At 62.7% G+C, this 21,055-nt stretch overlaps 3 protein-coding genes and 1 non-coding gene across 7 annotated transcripts; 2 read left to right on the forward strand and 2 right to left on the reverse strand.

The window, feature by feature from the left end:
• Positions 1 to 2,478: 2,478 nt before the first annotated feature.
• PLPPR3 (phospholipid phosphatase related 3) lies at positions 2,479 to 6,687 on the reverse strand. Of its 2 annotated transcripts, XM_053965660.1 has the most exons (8): positions 6,579 to 6,687; positions 5,778 to 5,896; positions 5,439 to 5,624; positions 5,185 to 5,314; positions 4,794 to 4,989; positions 4,661 to 4,718; positions 4,279 to 4,452; positions 2,479 to 4,024 (listed from the first exon to the last, which is right to left on the reverse strand). In XM_053965660.1, exons 2-8 carry the CDS (start codon positions 5,850 to 5,852, stop codon positions 2,762 to 2,764), a joined length of 2,082 nt encoding a protein of 693 aa, XP_053821635.1. In that variant the 5' UTR covers positions 5,853 to 5,896; positions 6,579 to 6,687; the 3' UTR covers positions 2,479 to 2,761. The 2 variants fall into 2 exon arrangements, with proteins under 2 accessions (XP_053821635.1, XP_053821636.1); XM_053965661.1 differs by lacking the exon at positions 5,778 to 5,896.
• A 2,113-nt stretch (positions 6,688 to 8,800) lies between these two features.
• LOC128800479 (complement factor D-like) lies at positions 8,801 to 11,035 on the forward strand. The gene is made up of 5 exons (XM_053965670.1): positions 8,801 to 8,976; positions 9,166 to 9,319; positions 9,568 to 9,712; positions 10,098 to 10,355; positions 10,546 to 11,035. The coding sequence occupies exons 1-5, from the start codon at positions 8,910 to 8,912 to the stop codon at positions 10,717 to 10,719; spliced, it is 798 nt and encodes a 265-aa protein (XP_053821645.1). The 5' UTR covers positions 8,801 to 8,909; the 3' UTR covers positions 10,720 to 11,035.
• Positions 11,036 to 12,342: 1,307 nt separating this feature from the next.
• MED16 (mediator complex subunit 16) lies at positions 12,343 to 20,541 on the reverse strand. 3 transcript variants are annotated; one of them, XM_053965658.1, is made up of 15 exons: positions 20,517 to 20,541; positions 19,978 to 20,209; positions 19,525 to 19,632; positions 19,234 to 19,403; positions 18,288 to 18,719; positions 17,919 to 18,024; positions 17,127 to 17,282; positions 16,637 to 16,848; positions 16,186 to 16,392; positions 15,552 to 15,762; positions 15,235 to 15,368; positions 14,655 to 14,847; positions 14,219 to 14,435; positions 13,782 to 13,865; positions 12,343 to 13,052 (listed from the first exon to the last, which is right to left on the reverse strand). In XM_053965658.1, exons 2-15 carry the CDS (start codon positions 20,111 to 20,113, stop codon positions 12,926 to 12,928), a joined length of 2,493 nt encoding a protein of 830 aa, XP_053821633.1. In that variant the 5' UTR covers positions 20,114 to 20,209; positions 20,517 to 20,541; the 3' UTR covers positions 12,343 to 12,925. The 3 variants fall into 3 exon arrangements, with proteins under 3 accessions (XP_053821633.1, XP_053821634.1, XP_053821631.1); XM_053965659.1 differs by lacking the exon at positions 20,517 to 20,541 and adding an exon at positions 20,367 to 20,510 and having other exon boundaries at positions 19,978 to 20,205; XM_053965656.1 differs by lacking the exon at positions 20,517 to 20,541 and adding an exon at positions 20,367 to 20,510.
• Positions 20,542 to 20,854: 313 nt separating this feature from the next.
• LOC128800810 (U6 spliceosomal RNA) lies at positions 20,855 to 20,961 on the forward strand. The gene has a single exon (XR_008435052.1). It is a non-coding gene; the product is annotated as a U6 spliceosomal RNA (small nuclear RNA).
• The last annotated feature ends 94 nt before the right edge of the window (positions 20,962 to 21,055 follow it).

A 21,055-nucleotide genomic window follows, 5' to 3' on the forward strand; every position in this document is an offset into this window, starting at 1 on the left:
CTAAACTTTCCATATGTTCTGGCTAATATCCATGAAAAATAACCCACTTTGAGTCAAACCCTCCTCTCTGTAGTCCTGTGCTGTAGCTGTGGGGCTGGATGTGGCATTCTCCATCCTGTGGGATGAGGTGCAATTCCCATCTCTCCATGACCTCCCTCAGGAGCATGGTGCTTCCGTAGGGATCTGGTTCTGTACGCTCAGCTCTGCTCAAACTCCTGTCCAAAAGTCACCGAGTCCTGGGGGGAGACAATCCCCACCTGGAGCGGCCGTTGTGGCTCTGCTGAGCTGAGCTGGCATTAGGCTCCAGCGTATTCCACAGGCGTTTGCACGGCCCTCTGGCTCCAGGGTTACCGAGGGGCTCCTGCCGGAGCCGGGGGCTGCTGAAAGGGACCACTGTTGTTCCTTGAAAGGCTAATGGGATTTGTAACAGCTGCCTCTGTGCCTGTGAAAGCCGGGCCGAGGGCGACGCGTTGCTGCCCCTCAAGAGTGAGCGGGGTCACCACTCTGGGGTTGCTTCCCTGAGTTGTCTGGGGCCCAGCCCAGGCTTTGCAACCATCGCGGGCATCCCTGTGCCCTTCCCTGGCCCCTCGGACGCTGATCGGCTGCTGGCGTGGGTGGATGGGGTCCCCATGGGAACAGCGGGGGCTTGGCGGGGGTCGCGTCCTGCCCCTGCTCTGCTCTTCCATCCCACTCCCAACCCCCAGCCCGGCCCCGGGACGGGCCGTGCCCCAGAAACAGCAGAGCCCGTGCCGGGGGCTGCCTCTGCGTCCCGCACCCCGGGCCGGCTCTGACAAAACTGCCCGACAGTGGAACGGGAAAACGCGGAGGAGGTGGAAGCTGCTGCAGCCGCGGGCTCCGCACCAAAGGGCTCTTCCAGCCCCTGCCCGGAGCCGGGGCAAGGTGCTGCCTGCGGGGTGAGCACCCTAAAGCCCGGCCTTCTGCATGCCCTGAGTACCAGGGGTGTGGAAAGGGAATTAGCTGCCAGCCGGAACCCCAAATCCTAAATCGAGCCCCGGGGCGGGGCCGGGAGTGGGGCTGAACTCTTTGTGTGGTGTCACAAAGGCGGGCCCTGCCCCTGGGGCTCACCCCGGGCACAGGCGGACGTGCCGGGGACTCCTGGCAGAGGGTGTCCCCAGCAGGAAAGGCCGGGACACCGGACACGTGTGGTGCCGAGGCAGAGTCCAGGTTGGAGCTGATGAGGTGGGGGCTGACAGCCCCTCCTGCTGCAACCTGAGGGGGAGGTGGGGGGAGGATGAGGATGAGGATGAGGATGGTCCCGCTCCCTCCCGACCCCGCGGGTCCCCAGGCGATGCAGCAGCCGCTGCTGGGGGGCTGCCCGAGGCCGGTCGGGGCTGCGAGAGCGGGTGCGGGGCTGGGGGGTTGCCCGAGACTGCGAGAGCGATGCGGGGCTGTCAGTTGCCATGGAAACCGCTGGGTCAGAGGCGGCGGGAAGCGGCGTGTGACGCCATCGGCACCGCAATGAGCCGTGAGCGCGGGGGCGACGTGGGGCTGCTGGGCTGGGAGCCCCCGCATCGCCCCGACCCCCACCAAGGACCGCCGGAGCGTGGCGTCAATCCCGGTGACCTTGGCCAGCGGCTCCGGGTCACCTCTCTGGGTCACCCGCACCACGGCTGGATGGAGCGGCCCCAGGGCTCTCGAGCTGGTTGGAGTTGGAACCCCTCGTCTCCCACCCCCCGGGGCCCCCCACAACCCCGCACACCACAATCCTCCTGCTAATCCCGGGTGGCTTTTCCAGCCCCGAGTCAGGGTTATGTGGATAATCCATATGTTTGCAAGGCAAAGGCTTTGGGATATCCACTGTTAATCCAATTGGCAGTGGCAGTTTGGTGCTATCGGCACAGTATCCTGGGGGGGGGGGGGGGGACGACGCCCCTGCCACTGCTCCCCGGGGTTGGGAACTCCCACGGAGCCCTGGTCCTGCCCCTCCCAGCTGTGGGATTCAGCCTCCCCCACCTGCCAGAATAACCCAGCCAGGGAACATCCACGTGTTTATTTGCTTTTCAAACCACAGTAGCTCCAGCTGTTGCCCGACATTCGCAGCCTGGACATCCCCTCCCTGCTCCCCCCACCCCAAACCTCGGCTGCAGCCCAGGGCTGCTCCTCCAGGGGCAGAGCTCAGCCCCCACTGCACCCCCGCCCCAATACCCCCCTCTCCTCCAGTCCCTGCAGTATTTACAGCCTCTCACGCCCAGAGCCACAGCGCAGGGCAGACCCCCTCCCTCAGTCTGTCCACCCTCAGGCTCCCTCACACAGCCCAGGGGTGCTGGATGGGGGGGTGTCACAGGACCCCCAGCACCCACAAACCCCCCCATGAGCTATGGCCTGCTGCCCCACAGCAGCCTCTTCCCCCTGTTAAACCCTTTAATCTAGTCCCCCCCAAAGCCCTTCAGCACCATTTGTCCCTCCCCGCCCTCCTACAGACATCCACTTCCAGAGCCAGAATAAAATAACCCCTCGGAAATGTCAGCACCAGTGTTAGAGAGAAAAAGAAAGTCAAAAGTGCTTGGAGCTGCCCAGCCCCACAGCCTGTGGGGGGGCAGAGCCCCACCAGCTGCCCGAGCAGGAGCAGGGTCCCATGCCAGGGGTCCCAGAGATGTCTCAGCTGGCTCAGGACCAGCGTGGCCGTGCTGCTCGAGAGCAAAGCCAGCCCCATCCTGCCATCCCCCGCAGAGGGTCCCTGGCATCACAGAGCCCCCCCAGATCAGGGCAGGGGCGTGGGGCCCCGGCAAGGCACCGGGGCTCAGTCCTTAAACCTGCGGCCTGCCTGCATCTTCTTGTAGTACAGGTCCACCTCGCTGTCCGCCGCCCCGTCCCGCTCGGCCGGCTTCCTCCGCAGCGTGGAGTCGCGGCTGGCTGTGGCCAGCAGCCCCTCGGGGGGGGCCTCCACCCGCTCCCCACCACCCCCTGCTGCCCCCGGGATGGCGGCCAGGCTGCCGTAGCGTGGCTCGTCCTGCTCCATGTCACTGACAGAGGAGCCAGGGGAGACACCGGCGCTCTTGGCTGGGCGGAAGCCGTGGAAATCCTTCCCCACCTCACCCAGCTCATAGGTATCTGGCCCCTCTGGCCCCTTCGGCCCCGACTTCCACTCCCAGGGCCCATTGCCAGCAGAGAGGTGGACAACAGGGTGGTGAGGGGCGTGGGCGTCGATGGTGATGATGCTGGAGCTGTCCCGCTCGGAGGGTGAGCGGTACTGCGAGGAGTCAGAGCTGGTGGAGGACGAGGACGTCTCCGAGTGCTTGGGGGTGACAGAGACAAGGCTCTGCTGCTTGGACATGGCGATGACCTGCATCAGGCGCGGGGGGTTGGCCACCCTCTGCGCTCCCCCCTTCTCTGCCACCATCACCCACTTGGCCCGCACGGCCGCCCCGCTGCCGGCCGCGGCCCCGGCGCCTGCCTGGCTCTCCTCGGGGATGTGCACCAGCTGCGAGGCGCCCGGCCGGGGCTGGATGAGCACGCGGGGCCCCATGGCCGCCCGCTCGGCCGAGCGCGCCTGCACCGTGGGGTACAGGGAGGGGGGCACCTCCTCGCCGGGCTCCCCCACAGCCCGGCCCTGCGCCGCCTCCTCCGCCAGTGTCATGCTCCGGCCCTCCAGCGACTTCTGCTTCCACTCCGTGATGAGCTGCTTAGAGCGGGAGGCGTCCACGGGGACGTGGATGGTCATGTGGCGCCGCGCGGGGTCATCCATGGAGGGGGTGTTGACGCGGGGCAGGGTGTTGCTGAAGGTCACCATGTTCTCCTTGCCCATGGGGCTGCGGGGGGCCAGCAGGTCCACGTCCACACTGGCCCGCTTCAGGCTGCCCAGCGAGTTCTTCTCGCGCGGCACCGGCCGTGCCGCCTCCTCCAGCCGCGCCTGCGGGTTCAGCTCGTCGGTGCTCACCGACTTGTTCTGGTGGTAGACAGAGTCGTGGCCCCGCTGTGTCAGTGCCCGCAGCGCGTCCTTGGCCGGTGCCTGTGTCGGGACCCGCTCCGTTGGGGCACGGAAGTTGCCAACAGCATGGAAAGCCTGCGGGAAGGGGAACCACAGAATCCTAGAATGGTTTGTGTTGGAAAGGACTTTTAAAGGTCATCTAGTCCAGTGTCCCTGCCACAGGCAGGGACAGCTTCCACTAGACCAGGTTGCTCCAAGCCCTGTCCAGCCTGGCCTTGAACACTTCCAAGGATGGGGTAGCCACAGCTGCTCTGGAGAGTGTGGAGTCAAATGGCCCCAGCAGGATCCCCCAGCCCCCTCCCCGGGCCAAGGGCAGGACCAGCACCCACCAGGTACGCGGCAATGCCAGAGCCGATCAGGAAGCCCACGTAGACGTCGGCGGGGTGGCTGCGGTACTGGGTGATCTGGGTCAGGCCACAGATGCCGGCGGCGATGGCGAAGGCAAAGACCAGGATGGGCTTGAGGAGCTTGGTGCTGTCTGAGATGATGGAGTTGAAATACATCTGGGGCAGGAACAGGCTGTTAGTCACGGCCCTGGCCATGCACAGAGCTCTTGGGTGTATGTGGGACTGCAGGTGCCTGCGCACACACCCAGCACAGGCACAGGAATATTGGGCAGAGCTTGTCTGTGCCAACAGGAGAGGGACACAGCTGCCCATGGCATGGGACTTGTGCCAAGCCAGCATGTGCCAGGCAGTGTTGGGAACTCACCGACACATAGACGGCAGCGAAAGCCGAGAGTGTGGCGTGCTGGGATGGGAAGGTCTTCCTGCAGGGAGAAGGGACGTGGTTGGGACAGGGCAGGAGGGCTGGCAGCGTGGCACAGGGCTCCCCTGGCACATACCTGGCGGAGAGAATGGCGTGCTTGTCGGTGCCTGAGCAGATGTCCTGGGTGATGTAGGGGTTGGCGTCGCAGGGGGTGCCCAGCAGTGTGTAGTTGGGCTTGCAGACGGTCAGGAAGAAGGGAGCGTGGTAGCCTGTGGCCAGCTGGATGACGTCTGTCACCAGGGCTGTGGCACAGAGCCCGAACACGTGGACACCTGGAGATGGCAAGAATGGGACAGTGGGTCACCTGTGTGGGTCAACCAGGACTTACCCAGCCCTGGAGCACCCCCTGGGATGGGTCCGGTGCAGTGTCCAGGGTCTGGGTGGGGCTGTGCTCCTTTTATCACAGCCAGGGTGGCCCCACATCCCCTCCAGCCCTCAGGTTCTGTCCAGGCTGTGGCACAACGTACCCACAAACCTGACGGTGCGGCGCAGGAAGGAGTTGAAGTTGCAGCCACCAGCGTTGATGCTGCCCTCGGCACCGGCGCGGCCCTTCAGCCGGGACTGCAGGCAGTACACCATGCCCTCCCCGACCATGATCTGGGAAGGAACCGCTGGCTCAGGTGGGACTGGGGGGGGCAGAGCCACCCGATGGATGCTGGACACCGCCAGGCACCAGGACCCCAATCCCCAGCTCCGTTCCGACCCCCGAGCCCGGACACACCGAGGCGGCGGGCGCAGCAAAGGCCAGGCTGAGCAGCATCAGCAGAGGGATGAGCTCCTCGTTGGTCTCCACGTAGGGCATGGAGAGTGCCCGGTCATGGCACTGGAAGCCCACCTTGGCCGGCTTGAAGAGATCCGTCAGCTCCAGGAAATAGAGCGTCACAACGGAGGAGGCCACGATGGGCAGCTGTGGGGGAGACAGTGGGGAACAACGACCCCCAGAGCGATGGCACGGCACAGCCCCACCAGAATGGGGCACAGAACCCGACCAGCTGTGCCAGGGCCCGGGACAGAGCCCCCTGCACAGCCCCCACGCTGTGCCCACCCACCCCACACCCACCTCCACGAAGTAGAAGCAGGGCAGGAGTGTCATGCTGTCCTTGGGGGCACGGGACTTCTCCTTGGGGGGGATCATGGTCCTGGGCAGGTGCAGGGGTCCCACCGGGCTGTGCCTCCACCCTGTGGGGGCACGAGTGTCACCTCATGGCAGGGGCATGGGCAACCACAGTCACCCCTGGTCACCCCTCCAAGTCCCTGACCCTGCAGGGGTAGGGGCACCCCCGAGCCACCACCCTGCCCTGCAGGGGTACGGGCACCCCATGTCACTCCCGGTCACCCCCAGGTCACAGCACTGCCCCCGCTCACCAGAGAGACACAGCTGGAACTGGGGGTGCCAGCGCCCCGGAGGGGTGGCCCCCAGCTCCCCGGGGGGTGCCCAGCCGAGCCAGGGGCTGTGACAACAGGTGGGGCGGAGGCTCGTCTGTCGCGACAGGCGGTCACTACCGCGACAGGCGGCGAGGCTGCTGCGGAGGGCGTGCAGAGGGGGTGTGCCGCCCGCAGAGCCGGGCCGGGGATGGGGTTCCCCGAACCCTCCCGGCCCAGCCCCACGAGATTGCACCGAGCCCGGGATGCGAAATGAGGGGGGGAGGATAACGGGGATGGAGCGACGAGGGGCAGTGCAGGGGGGGGAAATAACGGGGGATTAACCGGGGGTATAACCGGGAGGGCGGGGGCGCAGCGGGGAACCTCCCCTTCGCAGGGACCGTGCCGCAGCCGCGGGCGGGGGTCGGGGCCGAGGGATGGGAGGGGGTGTCGGGGGAGGAGGAGCGGCCCTTTGTGCCGGTCCGTGCGCCCCACTCACCTCAGCGGCGGCCCCGGGGCGCAGCGGGGCGGGGGGCGGCGGTAGCGGCGGCGAGGGGGGGATGTCCCCGGGATCCGGGATGCTCCTGCCTCGGCGGAGCGCGGGGAGCGGCGGCTTCCTCCGCCCCCGCCGCCTCCTCCTCCTCCTTCTCCTCCTCCCTCGCCCGCCGCCCCCCGCTCCGCCCCGCCGCCCCCGGCCCCTCCCGGGGCGCCGAGCCCCCGCCGAGCCCCCTTCGAGCCCCCGTCGGTCCAGGGATGGGGGTCTGGAGGGTTCGGGAGAGCGTCGGAAGGTCGGGGGCGGGGGGGGAACGAGGCGAGACAAAGGGCCGGGCGGGGCCGAGGACAGCCGTGGGACCGACCTCTCTCCGCACCGCTCCGCACCCCGGACCATGCCCGGGCACCGAGGAGCCCGGGGGGTCCCGGGGCCGCCCCCAGCCCGGGCTGCCTCCACCGCCGGCGCCCCGATCAACCTTTGTCCCCCGGTGCTGCGGGGGGGGTGCCCCCTGCCCCTCCTGCCCGGCAGAGCTCCCTCCCCTGCCTTGGCTTGTGGGGTGGCCGAGCAATGGCCACAGGGGTGCGTGACCCCCAAACTCAGTGTCCCAGAGCTCTGCCAGCCCCCGCCTGGGCTCTGTCGGCCGGCGAGAGCCTGCTCTGCCCGTGGCACCCGAGGGTTTCGGGGGGTGGCTCAGGGCACTCCAAACTCACGAGTAGCCCCGGGGACAGTGCCGAGGGCCACCCTCAGCAGGAGCCTTGTGCCAGAGACTCCTCAAGCAGGAGCCCTTGTGTCTCCCAAATTTGGGCCTGGGGAGGTGGGTGCAGCTCCCTTTGCTTTCTGGAGGCTCCCAGCACCTCCTGACAGAGGCAGCAGCACCTCGGGCCCCACCTGCCCCTGCCCTCGCTCTGCAGAGGATCCCGGCTGTGCCCTACCCCATATCCCACCCCGTACCCCATTCCCTGCACCCCACACTCACTTGTTCCCCAAAACCACCCTCTCACGGTCCTGTGCGGGGTCTGAGCAGCCCGGGCTCCACATGGTGCCCTTGTTCCATTTTTGGCCCTAAGTGGGCAGAAATCTCCCGGCGTATTTAACAACGAAATCCCGAATCCCTGAAAGCTGCAATTAAGCTGCTCTCCCTGCGGAAAATCCCTGCTTTGAGCCGGGCTCAGCCCCCTCCCACAACGCCACCACACTGCGTGCTCCCACCGCTGCCCAGCGTGTGCCACCAGCACGTGGGGACAGCGGGGAGGCGAAGCCACCGCTGCCGAGGGACACCTGAGCCTCCGGGGACCCCCAGCGCCCGGCCCCCTCCTCGCCGATGTGTCCGGCCACCCGCTGACCACGGGTCCATTGGCCTGGGGGCTTGGAGGGTCAGAGGTCGGGGCGATGGAGCGCCTGTGCAGCCGGACAAAGGGAATGCGGCAAGCCCGGAGCTGTAAAAGCTCGTGGAGCAGGAAAACAAGGAGAGGGCGGGCTCCAGCCCCTCGCGGGGTGTCCCCTGGAACCCTGCACTGTCGGGAGCGCGGCCGGACCCAGCTGCGGGTAGCCACGGTGGCCGGTGGCCATCCCGGCAAGGGGCGAGGGCAGCGAGATGTCGAGGCGCGGCGAGAGGCTCCGGGGACGAGCCCGGGAGGGGGCTCCGGGCGGCTCCGAGCTCGGGGACGCGCCGGGACCGGGCGGGAGCCGAGGCGGTGGCTCCGCTTAGTGGCACCGGGGAGAAAGGCAGAGGGGACCGGGGCTACCACCGCCACCGGCGTCCCGGACACCGCCCCTGTCGCTGCCATCGCCCCTGCCATCACCGCCGCCCCCAGCCCTGCAGGAGCCCCCTCGGGGCAGGGGTGAGGGAACGGGTTTGTATCCCCGGGCACCCACCGAGCTGGCACCCAGAACCCACCAGGGACTGGCCCCCCAGGCCGGGCGGGGGCCCCTGCTCCTGGGAGGGCGGGGATAGAATTTGCCGGAGCCTTCTTTTGCCAAAAGCCTGAACTTCTTCGGCATTTTAAACCCTGGCGCAGAAATCCCCGGCGGCGGGTGCCAGGGCCGGCAGCTGGGCCGGGCTGTTTCCTCCTCCCGCGCTGTTTGTGCCGGGAACCCTTGACCCCTTTTATAAGCTGAATATTTCAAAACATTCAGCCCACGCTGCGGAAACCCCCCCCCGCTCCCTCCGCTCCCCCCTTTCCTGCCCCCCCCCGCCGCCCCAAACTGGACATAAAAGCGAGTCCCAGCCCCAGCCCCGGCTGAGCAGCGCCCGCCCCGCAGACCCCGCGGCCCCCGCGCACCCCAAAACCCCGCACAGCCCCCAGCCGGGCAGAGGCATCGCCGGGCTCTGCAGCCATGGGGCCAAGCCCTGCTCCCGTGCTTGTCCTCGCTCTGCTGCTGCTCCTCTGCGCCCCAGTGGATGGTGAGTGCACCCCCCGCACCCCAGGGCACTGACAGGGCACGGGGGTGCCTGCCCAGCTCCCCAGTTCCTGCCTCCACCTGCAGCCAGGTGCTGGTGCAGCGCACAAGGAGGGGTCCAGGGATCCCGGGAAGGGACCACGGGAGTGACAGTTTTCCGTGCCCCTCAGCTGAACCGGCCTCTCTCCTGCAGGGCAGCCCCGGGGACGGATCCTGAGGGGCTCCGAAGCCCGGCCCCACCTGAAGCCGTACATGGCCTCGCTGCAGCTGGACGGGCAGCACGTCTGTGGGGGCTTCCTCATCGCCCAGCAGTGGGTGCTGAGCGCTGCCCACTGCATCGAGGAGACGTGAGTGGGGCTGGGGGTCAGTGCACAGCTGGGGCGGCTGCTGGACTAAGGCCAAATCCCACTCTGGAGCCTCGACCCCCATTCAGGGCGTGGGACTCAGCTCCCACCTGCAGAGAGGACGAGGCAGCGGCTGTAGGACCTCCCTGAGCTCCCTGCTGGGCTCTCCAACCCCCCACAGCACCCCATTTCCATGGCTGGGTGCAGTGACACCCCCCTGCTGTTTGACCCACACTCTGACTCTCTTCCAGGGATGGCAAACTCTTCCAGGTGCTGCTGGGTGCCCACTCGCTGACGGAACCGGAGCCCCACAAACGCCTGTACCAAGTGCGCGCCCAGTTCCCCCACCCTGGCAGCAACATCCACAACAACAAGGACGACCTTCTCCTCCTCCAGGTGGGCTGGTGGCTGATGGGACCCTCCTCCCCACCAGGCACAGCCCCGTTCCTGCAAATCCCACTGTCCCTTGGGACCCTGCAGGGTCACTGACTGGCTGGAGGAAGTCCTCACGGTCGGGCTGGGCCTGGTTCCCCTGTCCATCCCTCCCTGTGCCACGGGACCATCCCTGCTTCCCCCACCAAAGACCTTTGTCCAAATGCCTCCATCTTCCTCATAGCTCCAGCTCTGCTCGCTGGCTGCATCCTGGGGCTCCAATCAGGAGGCGAAGCCCTGAGCATGACTGAGCAGGGTGGTCTCAGTGTCAGGGCTGGGCTCACTGTGCCCTGCTGGGTCCTGGGCACAGCTGTCCCTGTGACCTGGGTCCCCTGTGGCTTTGTGGCAGCTGGAGGAGAAAGCGGAGCTGAACGCGGACGTGCGGGTGCTGCCCTTCCAGCGGGAGGACAGGGACGTGGCGGCCGACACGGTGTGCGAGGTGGCGGGGTGGGGCACCACGGACCACAGCGGCACCCGGCCGGACAAGCTGCACCAGGTGGAGCGGCCGGTGATCAGCCGCGACGTCTGCAACCACCGCACGCGCCACGACGGCACCATCACCCAGAACATGATGTGCACCGACTCCCGCAGGAAGGACACCTGCAAGGTACCACACGCCCACCTCGGGTCCACGGCCCGACCCCCCGGAGGGCTGGGAGGGGACAACAGGGCACAATGCCCAGAGCCTGGGAGAGGGGCTGCGGAGCAGGAGGGGACAGCGTCCCCAGGGTGGGTGCCCCCTGTGCCGGGGTGTCCTAGCAAAGCCTTGGCCATACTGATGAGGTCTGGTCCTGCAGGGAGACTCCGGTGGACCCCTGGTCTGTGGCGGGGTGGCCGAGGGGGTGGTCACGGCCGGCTCCCGCGTCTGTGGCAACTACAAGAAACCGGCCATCTACACCCGCATCGCCCCCTACGCAGCCTGGATCGACGGGGTCATGGCCTCCGCCGCTGGGGAGGGGGACACTCGCTGAGGGCACCCCAGGGACCTGCTCCATGCCACGGCTTGCTGCTGCCAGCACGGCCGGAGCACACACAGTGCTGCCCCACTGCATGCCACGGGTTCCCACTGCTGCTCACCCTGCTGCCAGGGCGTCCCCACAAGCCAAGAGGAGGGCTGGGCCAGGGGACTGGTGAGGAACCAAGGAAGGGGGTCCCTGGCCCCCCACTCACAAAATCCAGGGCCCACGTGGGGGAGAATTGGGGGTCACAGCCCTCAAGAGGCTTTGCTGAAGGTGCCCAGAATGCTGCCTGCGACCGCTGCAATAAAGTGATGATGATTCCTGCAGAGCTGCTGGGCTGGAGGAGTGGGGTGAAGGTGGGAGCTGGGGGGGTCTGCGCAGGAGCCCCTGCCCAGGGGGGAGCTGGACATGGGGTGGGACATGCTGAGGTTGTGCCCTTGGGGACGGTGTGGCCTTGGCTGGGAGCAGGGGACACATCCTGCAGTGTGGCCACAATATGATTGAGATCTGGGACCTCCCACAGGGTCATTGTGTGAATATTTGGGAAAGCAGGATCTGCCTGTTGCTGATACGGCAGTGGCAGCTCTGGCTCCCACGGTGGGATCCGTGCTGGAACCCAGCACGATGCTCACTGGGACCCTCTTGAGGGGCAGGGCAGGGCAGAGCCATTTTCCCACCACAACCCAGAGCCCTGTTCTCCCACTGCCCTGTCTTTGGAGGGAGCAGGGCTGAGGCACAAGAGCTGGGAGCAGGGCAGCAGCAGAGCCCAGGGCACTGCCAGACCCTTCCAGTCCCATCCCAGGAGCTCCATGGTCAGCAGGGGCCTGAGGGGGACACAAATGTGTCTCCATCCCCCTGCTGTGCTGCTGTTCCCTGTTCCCAAACATTAAATAACCCCAAACCTGTTCTATGAGGAGCTCACAGAGGGCCTGGTTTGAGTTTTACTTACAGGAGAAAAGAGCCTTAATAAGGTGCAGTTTCCTAATTAGCCATTTGATTGTCCCTAATTACCAGCAGAGCAGAGAGGGGGAGAGGTCTGCACAGCTCTCACAGCTCTGAGCAGCGAAACATTCGCTGGAGTCGAGGGATGAACTGTCACCAGCTCCAGTTCTCAAGAATAATGAAATCATGGTTCCAGAGGGAAAGGAATGTACTAAGCCTGGCTCACTCCCCCCTCTTAAACGGTCTGTGGGGACCTGGAATTGCTGGCTGGGATGCAGCAGCAGAAGGCTCCAGGCTTATCCCCCTAAGAGCTGAAGGACCCGTGGGAGAGGAGCGGGCCCAGATCACCCCAGGGCTGGGGCTCCCCAGGCACAGCCACGCTGGCTCCAGGAGGTTGTGATTTCCTGCCCAGGGCAGCAGCAGCTGAGGGCAAGGAAGGCCAAAAGTCTGAAAGGATTTTTGGCTGCACCAGGAGCGCTCCTCCTCTGGCACGCTCAAGTGTCCAGCCTTGCTGAAGCTGGAGGCTTGCACAACCCCAGGGATCTGATGTTTTTTCCTCGAGTGTCCATAAGGCAAACCTTGAAAGTGTCCATTTCCCCTTCCCCTTGTTCCAACGATGGTGGTTCCTTTCCTGACAGATGCCCTGGCCCCACACTGGGCAGCCACGTCACACCACAGAAACAAACCACTTGGTTCTGTACAAAATCAGGAGAATTTTTATGTACAACAGCAAGAGGCAAAGGCAGGGATCACTCCAGGCAGCAGCACTCATATTCCTGCTCCCATCCAACACCGATGGGCACACAGGAGCCAACTCCTGCCTCAGGGACAAGTTTGCTGAGGGATCAGGAGTGCCCAGCCCATGTGGCACTTCCCAAGCAGCCGGAGGCACAGGATGGATGTGAGGATGGATGTGAGGTACCAGCTGTGCTCCCCTCAGCTGGGACTTTGTTCCTCTCCAGCTGCCCCATCACCACTCTCTGCCCAGGCCAGGGCAGCTGCCAGGACGTCACTGCTCTGCTGGCACAGACACAAAACACAGCCAGGCTCTCCCCTCCCGGGCCTCAAATGATGGGGAAACCTCTGGCATTCCTTTCCAGCTCTTCCCTGGTAAAAGCAGAGCTCCCTCAGCTCTGTTTTCCAGCACAGCTCAACCAAGGACGAGCAGCAGTAACTCTTCCAACATGAGGAAGAGGAGCTGCCATTCCCTTGTCCCAAAGCCTCCATGAAGGGAGCCCTGTGCAGCTCTTGGCCCCCACTGCACCCCAGGAAGGGCTCAGGAGTAGTTGAGGGGCATCTTCCTCCACAGTCCCCCACACAGGCAGTTCTTGATCCAGCGCTGCTCCCACTGCTTCACTGCTGTCACCTTGTTGGGCGACTTCAGCATGGTGACACAGCCACACCTGGGGGGACATGGAGGGTGCAGCCAGCACTGCTGGGGAGCTGCATGGATCACACAGGGATCTGGGTATCCATGGGGAAAACCAGCTCCTGTCATCTGCAGATGACACTTGTGAGCACCAAAACCAGCTGAAACCAGCAAGCAACAATCCCGCTGAGGGCTCTGCTGGAGCTGGAGCCTGGCAAGGAAGAGCCCCAGCTGCTGTTTATACATGAAACAACTGACAGTCATCTCAGAAAAATGATCTGCTACAGAGGCTTTCTATTAAAATCAGTAATTAAAGCTAATTCAATCACATGACTTAGATGGATGTTTGTTCCCTGAGCCATTATCCTGAAATCCAGGCTCTCCCATGAGGGTGGATGAGTAGGGCAGCATGAAATGCAAGCCTGGTGGAAAGATGACCCCAAAATGGGAGCAGGGGCAGCGGGGTGATTCCTCCTCCAGCCCTGCCATGACCACACAGGTGCTTTAATGACCAGACCCACAGAACTGGGCATCACATAAAGGAGTTGCTGTAGGCTCTCCTCCAGGCCAGATTACTTTAAGAGCTTTATCTGATTTGATTTTTAACCCAAGGGCCAGGATGCAACAGTGCCACTCTCTGACAATGACATGGGCAGCCCACACTGGGGACACCTTAACCACAGCCCCAGCCAGTCTCAGAGAGCTCCTGAAGGACACAGGACAGACCAAGTCCTGCCCAAGCTCCACTGCAAGTGTCACTTACCTGGTACAGGACTTGCATTCCTCTGTTGGGTACGCGCCCAGGTGCAGCCGCCTCAGGTGGTCAATTTTGGGCTGTCCAGGGGCCCTGGGGAGGGAGAACAGGACTTTCCTAGAGTGTCACTTTCCATGAGCTGCCCCCAGGACAGGGAGCTGTATCTCACTGGCCAACATGGCAGAAGTTCTGCCCACCTACCCACCCAGTGCCACGAGATTTGTTGTCACAATGACACAATTAATCACATTAATTAATGGGGTTTTTCCCTCCATTTGCCATCACTCTTCAGTACTTAAAATTCCCAGCCCATCAGAAGCTGAGAAAAGGATTTGAGCAGAGAGGACAAACTGCTCTTGGGTCACAGCAGCAAGGAGACCAGCCAAAACTAAGAGCTGCCAAGACTCCTCCTCACCAGGGCACCAACTCTTTCCAGGGGTTTGTACCTGACAAAGGCATCGAACTGGGAAGAGACAGTGTGGCCAACGAGCCCAGGAGCCTTCCCAAACTGCAGCCGGACCAGCTGCTTGTTCTGCAGCTTGCTGATGATGCCATCGTTGATGGGCAGCCAGTCAATGTTGGGAATGAGCAGCTGGCTGGGCAGGAGGCAGCACTCATCGATCAGGGCATCATCAGGCTCTGTGATGTGATTTTCCTCACGACCTGCGTGGGAAATGAAGGAAAAAAACCCTGTGACCTTTACATTTCTCTCTCAGACCTCCAGGGAGCTGCGTGCAGCCTCCTCCTCCACTGCCAACTCAGCCTGGGAAACAATAACCTTGGCAGCAGCACTTGCCCTTTCTCAACATGCCAGACCCCCTCGGAGTCACGTCCCACCCCACTGCTGCAGGAATTACTGTTCAGGGAACCGGCCACACTCACAGCACAGCCAGAGCTTGGTCAGGAGCCGGAAGAGCAGGGACATGCTGTCCTGGGTGTCCGAGGTTGCTGTGTACACGGGGAGGCAGCTGGGCTTCAGCAGCCCCCAGATGCGGATGACCACCATCAGCTCCCGGAACATGCCGAGGGACGCGCCGTCGCGCAGGAAGCTGTGGCCAGGGCGCACCGGGGAGCCCTGCGGGGGGACAGCGGCGTGGGTGGGGGTGACACCAGCCTGGGTGGGGGTGACACCAGCCCCAGCCACCACACTGCATCCAGACAGCTCCTGCTTCCAGCAGCACTCAGCCTGTGGAACCCGCTGCTGGGGATGGTGGAGGGTCACCTGACGGTGACACCTCTGCAGAGCTGCAAGAGGAGTGTTCCCAAATCCCTCAGGTACCGTGCTGGTCACCAGACCCAGATGGGCGTGGGAAGGGCCATTCTCTAATTCTGCTGCTCCTTACTCCTCCCCAGTGCCTGTGCTGACCGGGACATGCGGCCCTGTGTGCCCTGGCAAAGCTCCCCAGCACTGCCCATGGGTCTTTGTGTTCTCTCGGTGTGTTCCCAGCACTCCAGGTCTCACCTGGTTGGGAAGGCTGGCCAGCAGGTAGAGCACAAAATCCCCCACCCACTGGATGAGCTGCTGCAGGGACTGCAACGTCGTCATCTCCAGGACAAACTCTTCCGTCTTCAGGTTAATCATCACCTTGTCAATGTCTGGAAGAGAACCAAGACATTGCCTGGCTCAGGAAGATGGATCCAAACTTCACACCCTCCCTGTGGAGGTCACCCTTGTCCTCCTCCTCAAACCCAGGAGCTACTATGAGACTGTGACACCACAGGGAACAGTCCAACCCCAGCTCTGGGAACGCAGTGCAGGATGCTGTGAGCAGTCAGTACCTACATCCGTGATCTTGGAGCAGATCTCGGTGAGCCGGTCCCCGGGGCTCTTGTCAGGGGTGTTGAGGAAGTGTGGGCGCAGCAGCGACTTCAGGGTGCAGCTGATGGCAATGAGGAAGAGCTTGGCGTGGTAGTCACACACACGGGCGATGGTGCTGGAGGAGAGCTTGCACAGCGACGCCTTCATGGCAACGATGCGTGTGGAGAGCACCTGAGCCACAGGGAAATGCAGCAAAAGGCACAAGAAAAGGCAGGAATTAGCATAAGCTCATTAGAGCTGCTGCTGCTGCTTTATTCTCTGCTCTCCCTTTCTGCTGCAGGAGTGACAGAAGCAGTGACTGCCACGCACGTGAGCGCTGTGCTGGGCACGTGCTGCTGTTCCCAGAATCTGCCAAAAATAGATTTCACCAAATTTCCAACAGCTAAGACCCCGCTGATATCAGTGAAAGTGAATGCTGCTGACATGGAAGCTCTTCCCAGCTCCATCCCTGCCCGAGCAGGGCGCTCAGAGAGCACAGCCAGGCAGAGCCACCGATGTCCTGAGGACTGGCACTGGCTGTCCCCACTCCAAGTCCCTGAGCCCCCGCCATGCCCACCCTGGGAGTGAGCCCAGAGCTCCCACCCACCCACCCACCTGCTGCAGGGCCGCGTTCTGACGCATGTACTCCTCGTGCAGCTTCTCCACCAGGTTCTGCACCATGCTGGGCTGGACGTGGAGCAGGATGTCCCACCAGTCGTAGCCAGTCACCATGCAGTACTCCAACAGGAACAGCAAGTGCCGCAGGGACATGTTCATGTCCAGCACGTGGCCCATGGAGGGGGAGATGCGGAGCATGCTCAGCTAGAAGGGAAGAACCAAAGGGAAACTGGCTCCAGGAGCGGGCTTAAAATTGTCCCACAAAGCTACAACACAATTTGGGGGTCAATGAAGCTCAATCCTGACCTAGTGACAGTTTCTGACACCGATGGGATACATCCCTTTCCAATACAGATCTCACAGCTGGAATTCCCAGTGTTTCCTGAGCAACCCATCACCCCTCAGAGAGCCTGGGTGAGAAATAACCCCACCATAAGAGAGCACCAACCTTCCCATGACTGTCCACACCAGCCAGGGCCAGTGACGTCCAGGAGAGCTGCATGGCCTTGAAGTGCACCAGGGGCCCTGTGGTGCGCGGGCGCTTGAGGGCCGGCTCGTCCACGGGGCGCTGCGAGGAGGAGCTGTAGAACACGGCCATCATCTGCAGGGACAGCCGGTGCACGATGTGGACACTGCCATCATGGAAAGCCAAGGCCAGGCCTGGGGACAGGAGACAAGAGAGGCTGAGCAAGCAGCTCCTCCCAGCGTGGCAGAGCCTTCAGCCAAAGCAGTGGCCACCACTGAAGCCTATGGAGAAGCCAAAGGGCTGGGGGCTCACAGCATTGCACAGCCTCTTCCCACAGCGGGATGGCTGGGAACACATCCTGTTTGAAAGTCTTCCCTCAGCATTCCACGTGCTTTACTTCACCTACAGCTCAGGTGGTGCCATTTCAAGCAAAAGTCACGTGTTTAGGACGAAGACAACAGGAACTCCTTACCCAGTCCAGGGAAGAACTTGGTGTCGTTTGCCACCTTCAGGTCGGTGTTGGTCAGGGAGATTGGCAGCTTTGGCAGCGCCACGGCCGACACCCGGTCCAGGTCGTTGGTGGCAGACAGGATCCGCCACTTCAGGATCATGGGCTGCTTGTCTCCCACTGGGGAAAATAAGCAAATGAGTGAGGGTTTTGTCCCAGAGAGATCAGAAAATCTGCCCCCATTTCTGCCCAGGCTCCCCCAAGCAGGATCACAGATCAGGCACTGGTCTATTTCCCATATATTTCCGGTACGTTTCCCTCATAGTTCCCTATTTTTTTCCTGAATTATACAAACAACATGTTTTGCTAAATCTCTCTTGATGGGAAGCTCTGCTGAGGGTGACTAAGATCCTTAAATACAATAATCCTTTGTATTGCACCAAACAAACTGCCCTGATTAATTCTGTTCTATCTGAGATCAGGTGGAGCCCAGGCAGCCAGGGCAGGGGATTAGTCCAGCTCTGCTGCTCAGTCCTGGTCCTTTGGGAGCCTTTGCTCCACTGGTGGCAGGAAGGGCGGCTGTGCAGCAAAACACAAAAAATTACTTTTATGAAGCGAAAGCAACAACCAAACCCCTTCCTGGAAACTGCAAGTTGCTGCCTATGCAGCAAACAGACAGAATGGACTGAGAACACCTGAAAATAAACATCAGATTCTGAGTAAACACATATATGGGATAATGGATGTGAGAAACTGTGCTGCTTTTTCCCTCAGACCAAGCTCCTGTTCTTGAGAGTCCCCAGAACAGACACTTACCCACAGGAGAGATTTGCTGGAAGATGTTGTTGACAGGCAGGCCCTCCTTCCTAAGGGACCAGCACTCCACGATGCTGTTGTTTTGGTTGGAGGCACAAAGCAGCACCTGTGGAACAGAGCCCCCCCACCACAAGCTTCACAACAGGGAGGACACTGCCCTGGTCATTCCCACCCTCCATTTCCAGGGTCCTGCTCCCACTCACGTCATGATCCACCAGCAAAAAGCAGAGGATCAAACCAGAGGGAGGCCAGGTCCCTAATTCCAGCTGCACCAGAAGGGCAACTAGGAATGCCAAGGGTATTGCAGGACATGCTGGCCACCTCCAGCCCCTGTGAGAAGGCCAGGTGGAGCAGAGAGCAGCTGCCCACCTGCTCTGACATGTCCCGAGCCAGGAATTTCAGGTGGGTGATGGCCGGGTACTTGTCCTTGCGCGCGGGGTCGGTGGTGCAGCGCATGAAGAGGGACGGCAGGATCTCGGTGTCGATCTTGCACTTCTCGTTCACCACGCTGACACACACCTTGTAGAACTGCACGGGGGACGTGCTGCTGCCATCAGACGTGGCCACCACGATGTTGCCCCCGCCCGTGAAGGCGACGTCGGCCAAGGCCACGCGGCAGCGGAGGCGGCACAGGCTCTCAGTGGCCGTCAGCACCTGCCCGTTGGGCTTGAGGAGGGACACGGTGACCAGCCCGCTGATGGTCACAGCAATCCAGCCCTCCATGGGCTTCCCGCCAAACAGCGTCAGCGACGGAGAGAACTTCACCCGGGAAAACTTCTCGCCGAAGTTCGAGGCTCCAGACTGTAACAAAGGTCAACAAAACCTAAGTGTTTGCAGCCAAAATTTGTGCCCGCGGAGCTCTTCTGGTGGGAGAGGGGCAGGAGTTTTGTGGGACATCCCAGGAGTTAAGAAAACACAAGCAGGGAACTTGTGCTTGGCAGCTTTGGGCTTTCAGAGTCTGCAGGATCACACACGAGGAGCTCACGTCTGTGCCCAAATGCCCAGATAAACCTCAGCACCCCAAATGCATTTCCTCTGAACCACCATGGGCAAGGAAAGAACTGCTCTATCTCCCTGCTCCTGCCTAGAACTGAGGCACCAGACTAGGGGAGACACATCTGAAACACCAAAAGAAACAAGGCTCCAACCCCCCTCAGAACTCGGCAGGAACCAGGAATCTGACTTCTCTTTGACTGGAAAAACTCCCCAAGGCCACAGGAGAGCCCAGAGCACGGATCACAGGCAGGATCCTGAGTTCTTTGCCAAGACCTGAGCCAGAGCTCCAGCCCAGATCCCTCAGGGAGCTGAGACAAACCTTCTCCACGTGCAGAGCCAGCTTGACGCCGTTGTGCAGCCAGGACAGGGCCACCACCGGGTCCCCCTCCACCACGCTGCCCACCGTGTTCTCCCAGCTGTTGGCCAGGTGATCTGTCATGGCCCAGCACTTGATGTGGCCATCAGCATCTGCCGAGAGCAGCCTGGAGCCTGTGACAATGACACTGCATGACAACATGGGGAGGGACAGCCAAAACCCCACAAGGAATCACTTCGGGACGTGCAGAGCAGGGGTGGGACACGGTGACAGCAAGGAGGGAGCCCAGCCCACCTGACTGATCCCACTCCAGGCACGTGATGACTTCAGTGTGGCCCGAGTTCACAGAGTAGACGTCCCAGGGGTGCTCGGTGTCGATGATATGGACCATGTGGGTGAGATCTGTGTGAACAGAGAAGTGACTCCCTGTCCCTTGTCACTGCTCCTCAACTGAGCCTCAGCTGATGCAGGGAAAACAGACAATGTTTTATAGAAATGATTTGGGGTAGAATAGCAACTGTGCTGGGAACTCAGCGAGGGGCCAGACACCAACGTGGTGTGATTTAGGGATGTCAGCCCTGGTTTTGGGGAAACAAACGTGTGTGAGACACTGCCAGAGGCTGAGGGATGGAAGGAAAAGGAGGAGCAGCAGCCGGGAGCTGCCAGGGGCAGCGCAGAGCTCCGGCCCAGCGGATCCTGGCCCTTCCCGGGAGCACCGGGAGGGATTTCCCGAGGGGCTCGCGGTACCTTTCTCCTCCTCATTGCGGAGGTCCGTGGTGAAGGCGATGAGGTTGCGGCAGGACCAGGCGCACACCAGCGGGATGGAGGGGCAGTGGTTGCTCTTGGGCTTCTTCTCCCACTCGCACACGTAGGCCAGGTCCATCCCGGCGGCCCGGCCGGGACACGGGAACGGAACACGGGACACGGAACACGGGATACCGGACACGGGATACAGGACACGGGACAGCCTCCGTCCTGCCTGGGGACGACACAAAGCCAGTCACACCAGGAACCCCAGCCTCAGGGGCCACGGCGGGGGGCACAGCCCTCGGGACACGGGTGGGGACTGCCCCGCACCGGGAGAAACCCCGGCGGTCCCGGGGGGGAAGCGGAGGGAGCGGCCCGCGGGTACCGACCCGACGGCGGGCGGGAGACTCGTCCCCCCTCCCCGGGGACGGACACGGGGAGGTGGCGGAGGTTCCCGGGGCTCGCGGGGAGGTCGCAGGAGGGGCCCGGGGCTGCCTCAGGAGGGGCCCGGGGTCCCGGCCCGGCCCGGCCGCACTCACCGCCTCCCGCCGCTCCCCAGGACCCCGGCCCTCCGCCGGCTGCCCGTCCCGCGCCTGCGCCGCGCGCTCAGGCACTGCCGCGGACACCCCCACAGAGCCATGCAGAAGGATTTTATTAGCATAACAAACTACCCAGAACCCACCGGGCAGCGATAGCAAACATAACCGGCAGATTTCGGATATTTTTGGGAAAATTCGGGAAAAATAAGCGAGAAAAAGACTGAGAAACACTCGGGAGGCTCATCCTGCGTTCCATATCGAGCCATACCTCGGTCACCCTATCCGGAATATAATAACTCTCCAAGGCTTTAAATAGCACTGAGGGCGCAGTGCAGTTCGTGCTCGCTTCGGCAGCACATATACTAAAATTGGAACGATACAGAGAAGATTAGCATGGCCCCTGCGCAAGGATGACACGCAAATTCGTGAAGCGTTCCATATTTTTTGCACCTTCCCGCAACCCACATTTTCCACCCCGTGCCCAACCGGGTGCCCCGCGACCCCCCCCCCCCCAAAGCCTCCTCCTCCCCGTCCCCACG

The sequence above is a fragment of the Vidua chalybeata genome, chromosome 27, assembly GCF_026979565.1.
Source record: "Vidua chalybeata isolate OUT-0048 chromosome 27, bVidCha1 merged haplotype, whole genome shotgun sequence".
Taxonomy (NCBI): Eukaryota; Metazoa; Chordata; class Aves; order Passeriformes; family Viduidae; genus Vidua; species Vidua chalybeata.

Bases quoted from the DNA above. Each gene is read 5' to 3' on its own strand.
- MED16 (XM_053965658.1), bottom strand. From the start codon at position 20,113: ATGGACCTGGCCTACGTGTGCGAGTGGGAGAAGAAGCCCAAGAGCAAC. The intron at 15,369-15,551 runs GTACTGACTGCT...GTTCTCTTCCAG, and splicing joins CTCCAAGATCACGGATGTAG to ACATTGACAAGGTGATGATT. The intron at 14,436-14,654 runs GTGAGTGTGGCC...TTTCCCACGCAG, and splicing joins GACCAAGCTCTGGCTGTGCT to GTCGTGAGGAAAATCACATC.
- LOC128800479 (XM_053965670.1), top strand. From the start codon at position 8,910: ATGGGGCCAAGCCCTGCTCCCGTGCTTGTCCTCGCTCTGCTGCTGCTC. The intron at 8,977-9,165 runs GTGAGTGCACCC...TCTCTCCTGCAG, and splicing joins CCTCTGCGCCCCAGTGGATG to GGCAGCCCCGGGGACGGATC. The intron at 10,356-10,545 runs GTACCACACGCC...CTGGTCCTGCAG, and splicing joins GCAGGAAGGACACCTGCAAG to GGAGACTCCGGTGGACCCCT.
- PLPPR3 (XM_053965660.1), bottom strand. From the start codon at position 5,852: ATGATCCCCCCCAAGGAGAAGTCCCGTGCCCCCAAGGACAGCATGACA. The intron at 4,990-5,184 runs GTACGTTGTGCC...TGCCATCTCCAG, and splicing joins CCGCACCGTCAGGTTTGTGG to GTGTCCACGTGTTCGGGCTC. The intron at 4,719-4,793 runs GTATGTGCCAGG...TTCTCCCTGCAG, and splicing joins CACGCCATTCTCTCCGCCAG to GAAGACCTTCCCATCCCAGC.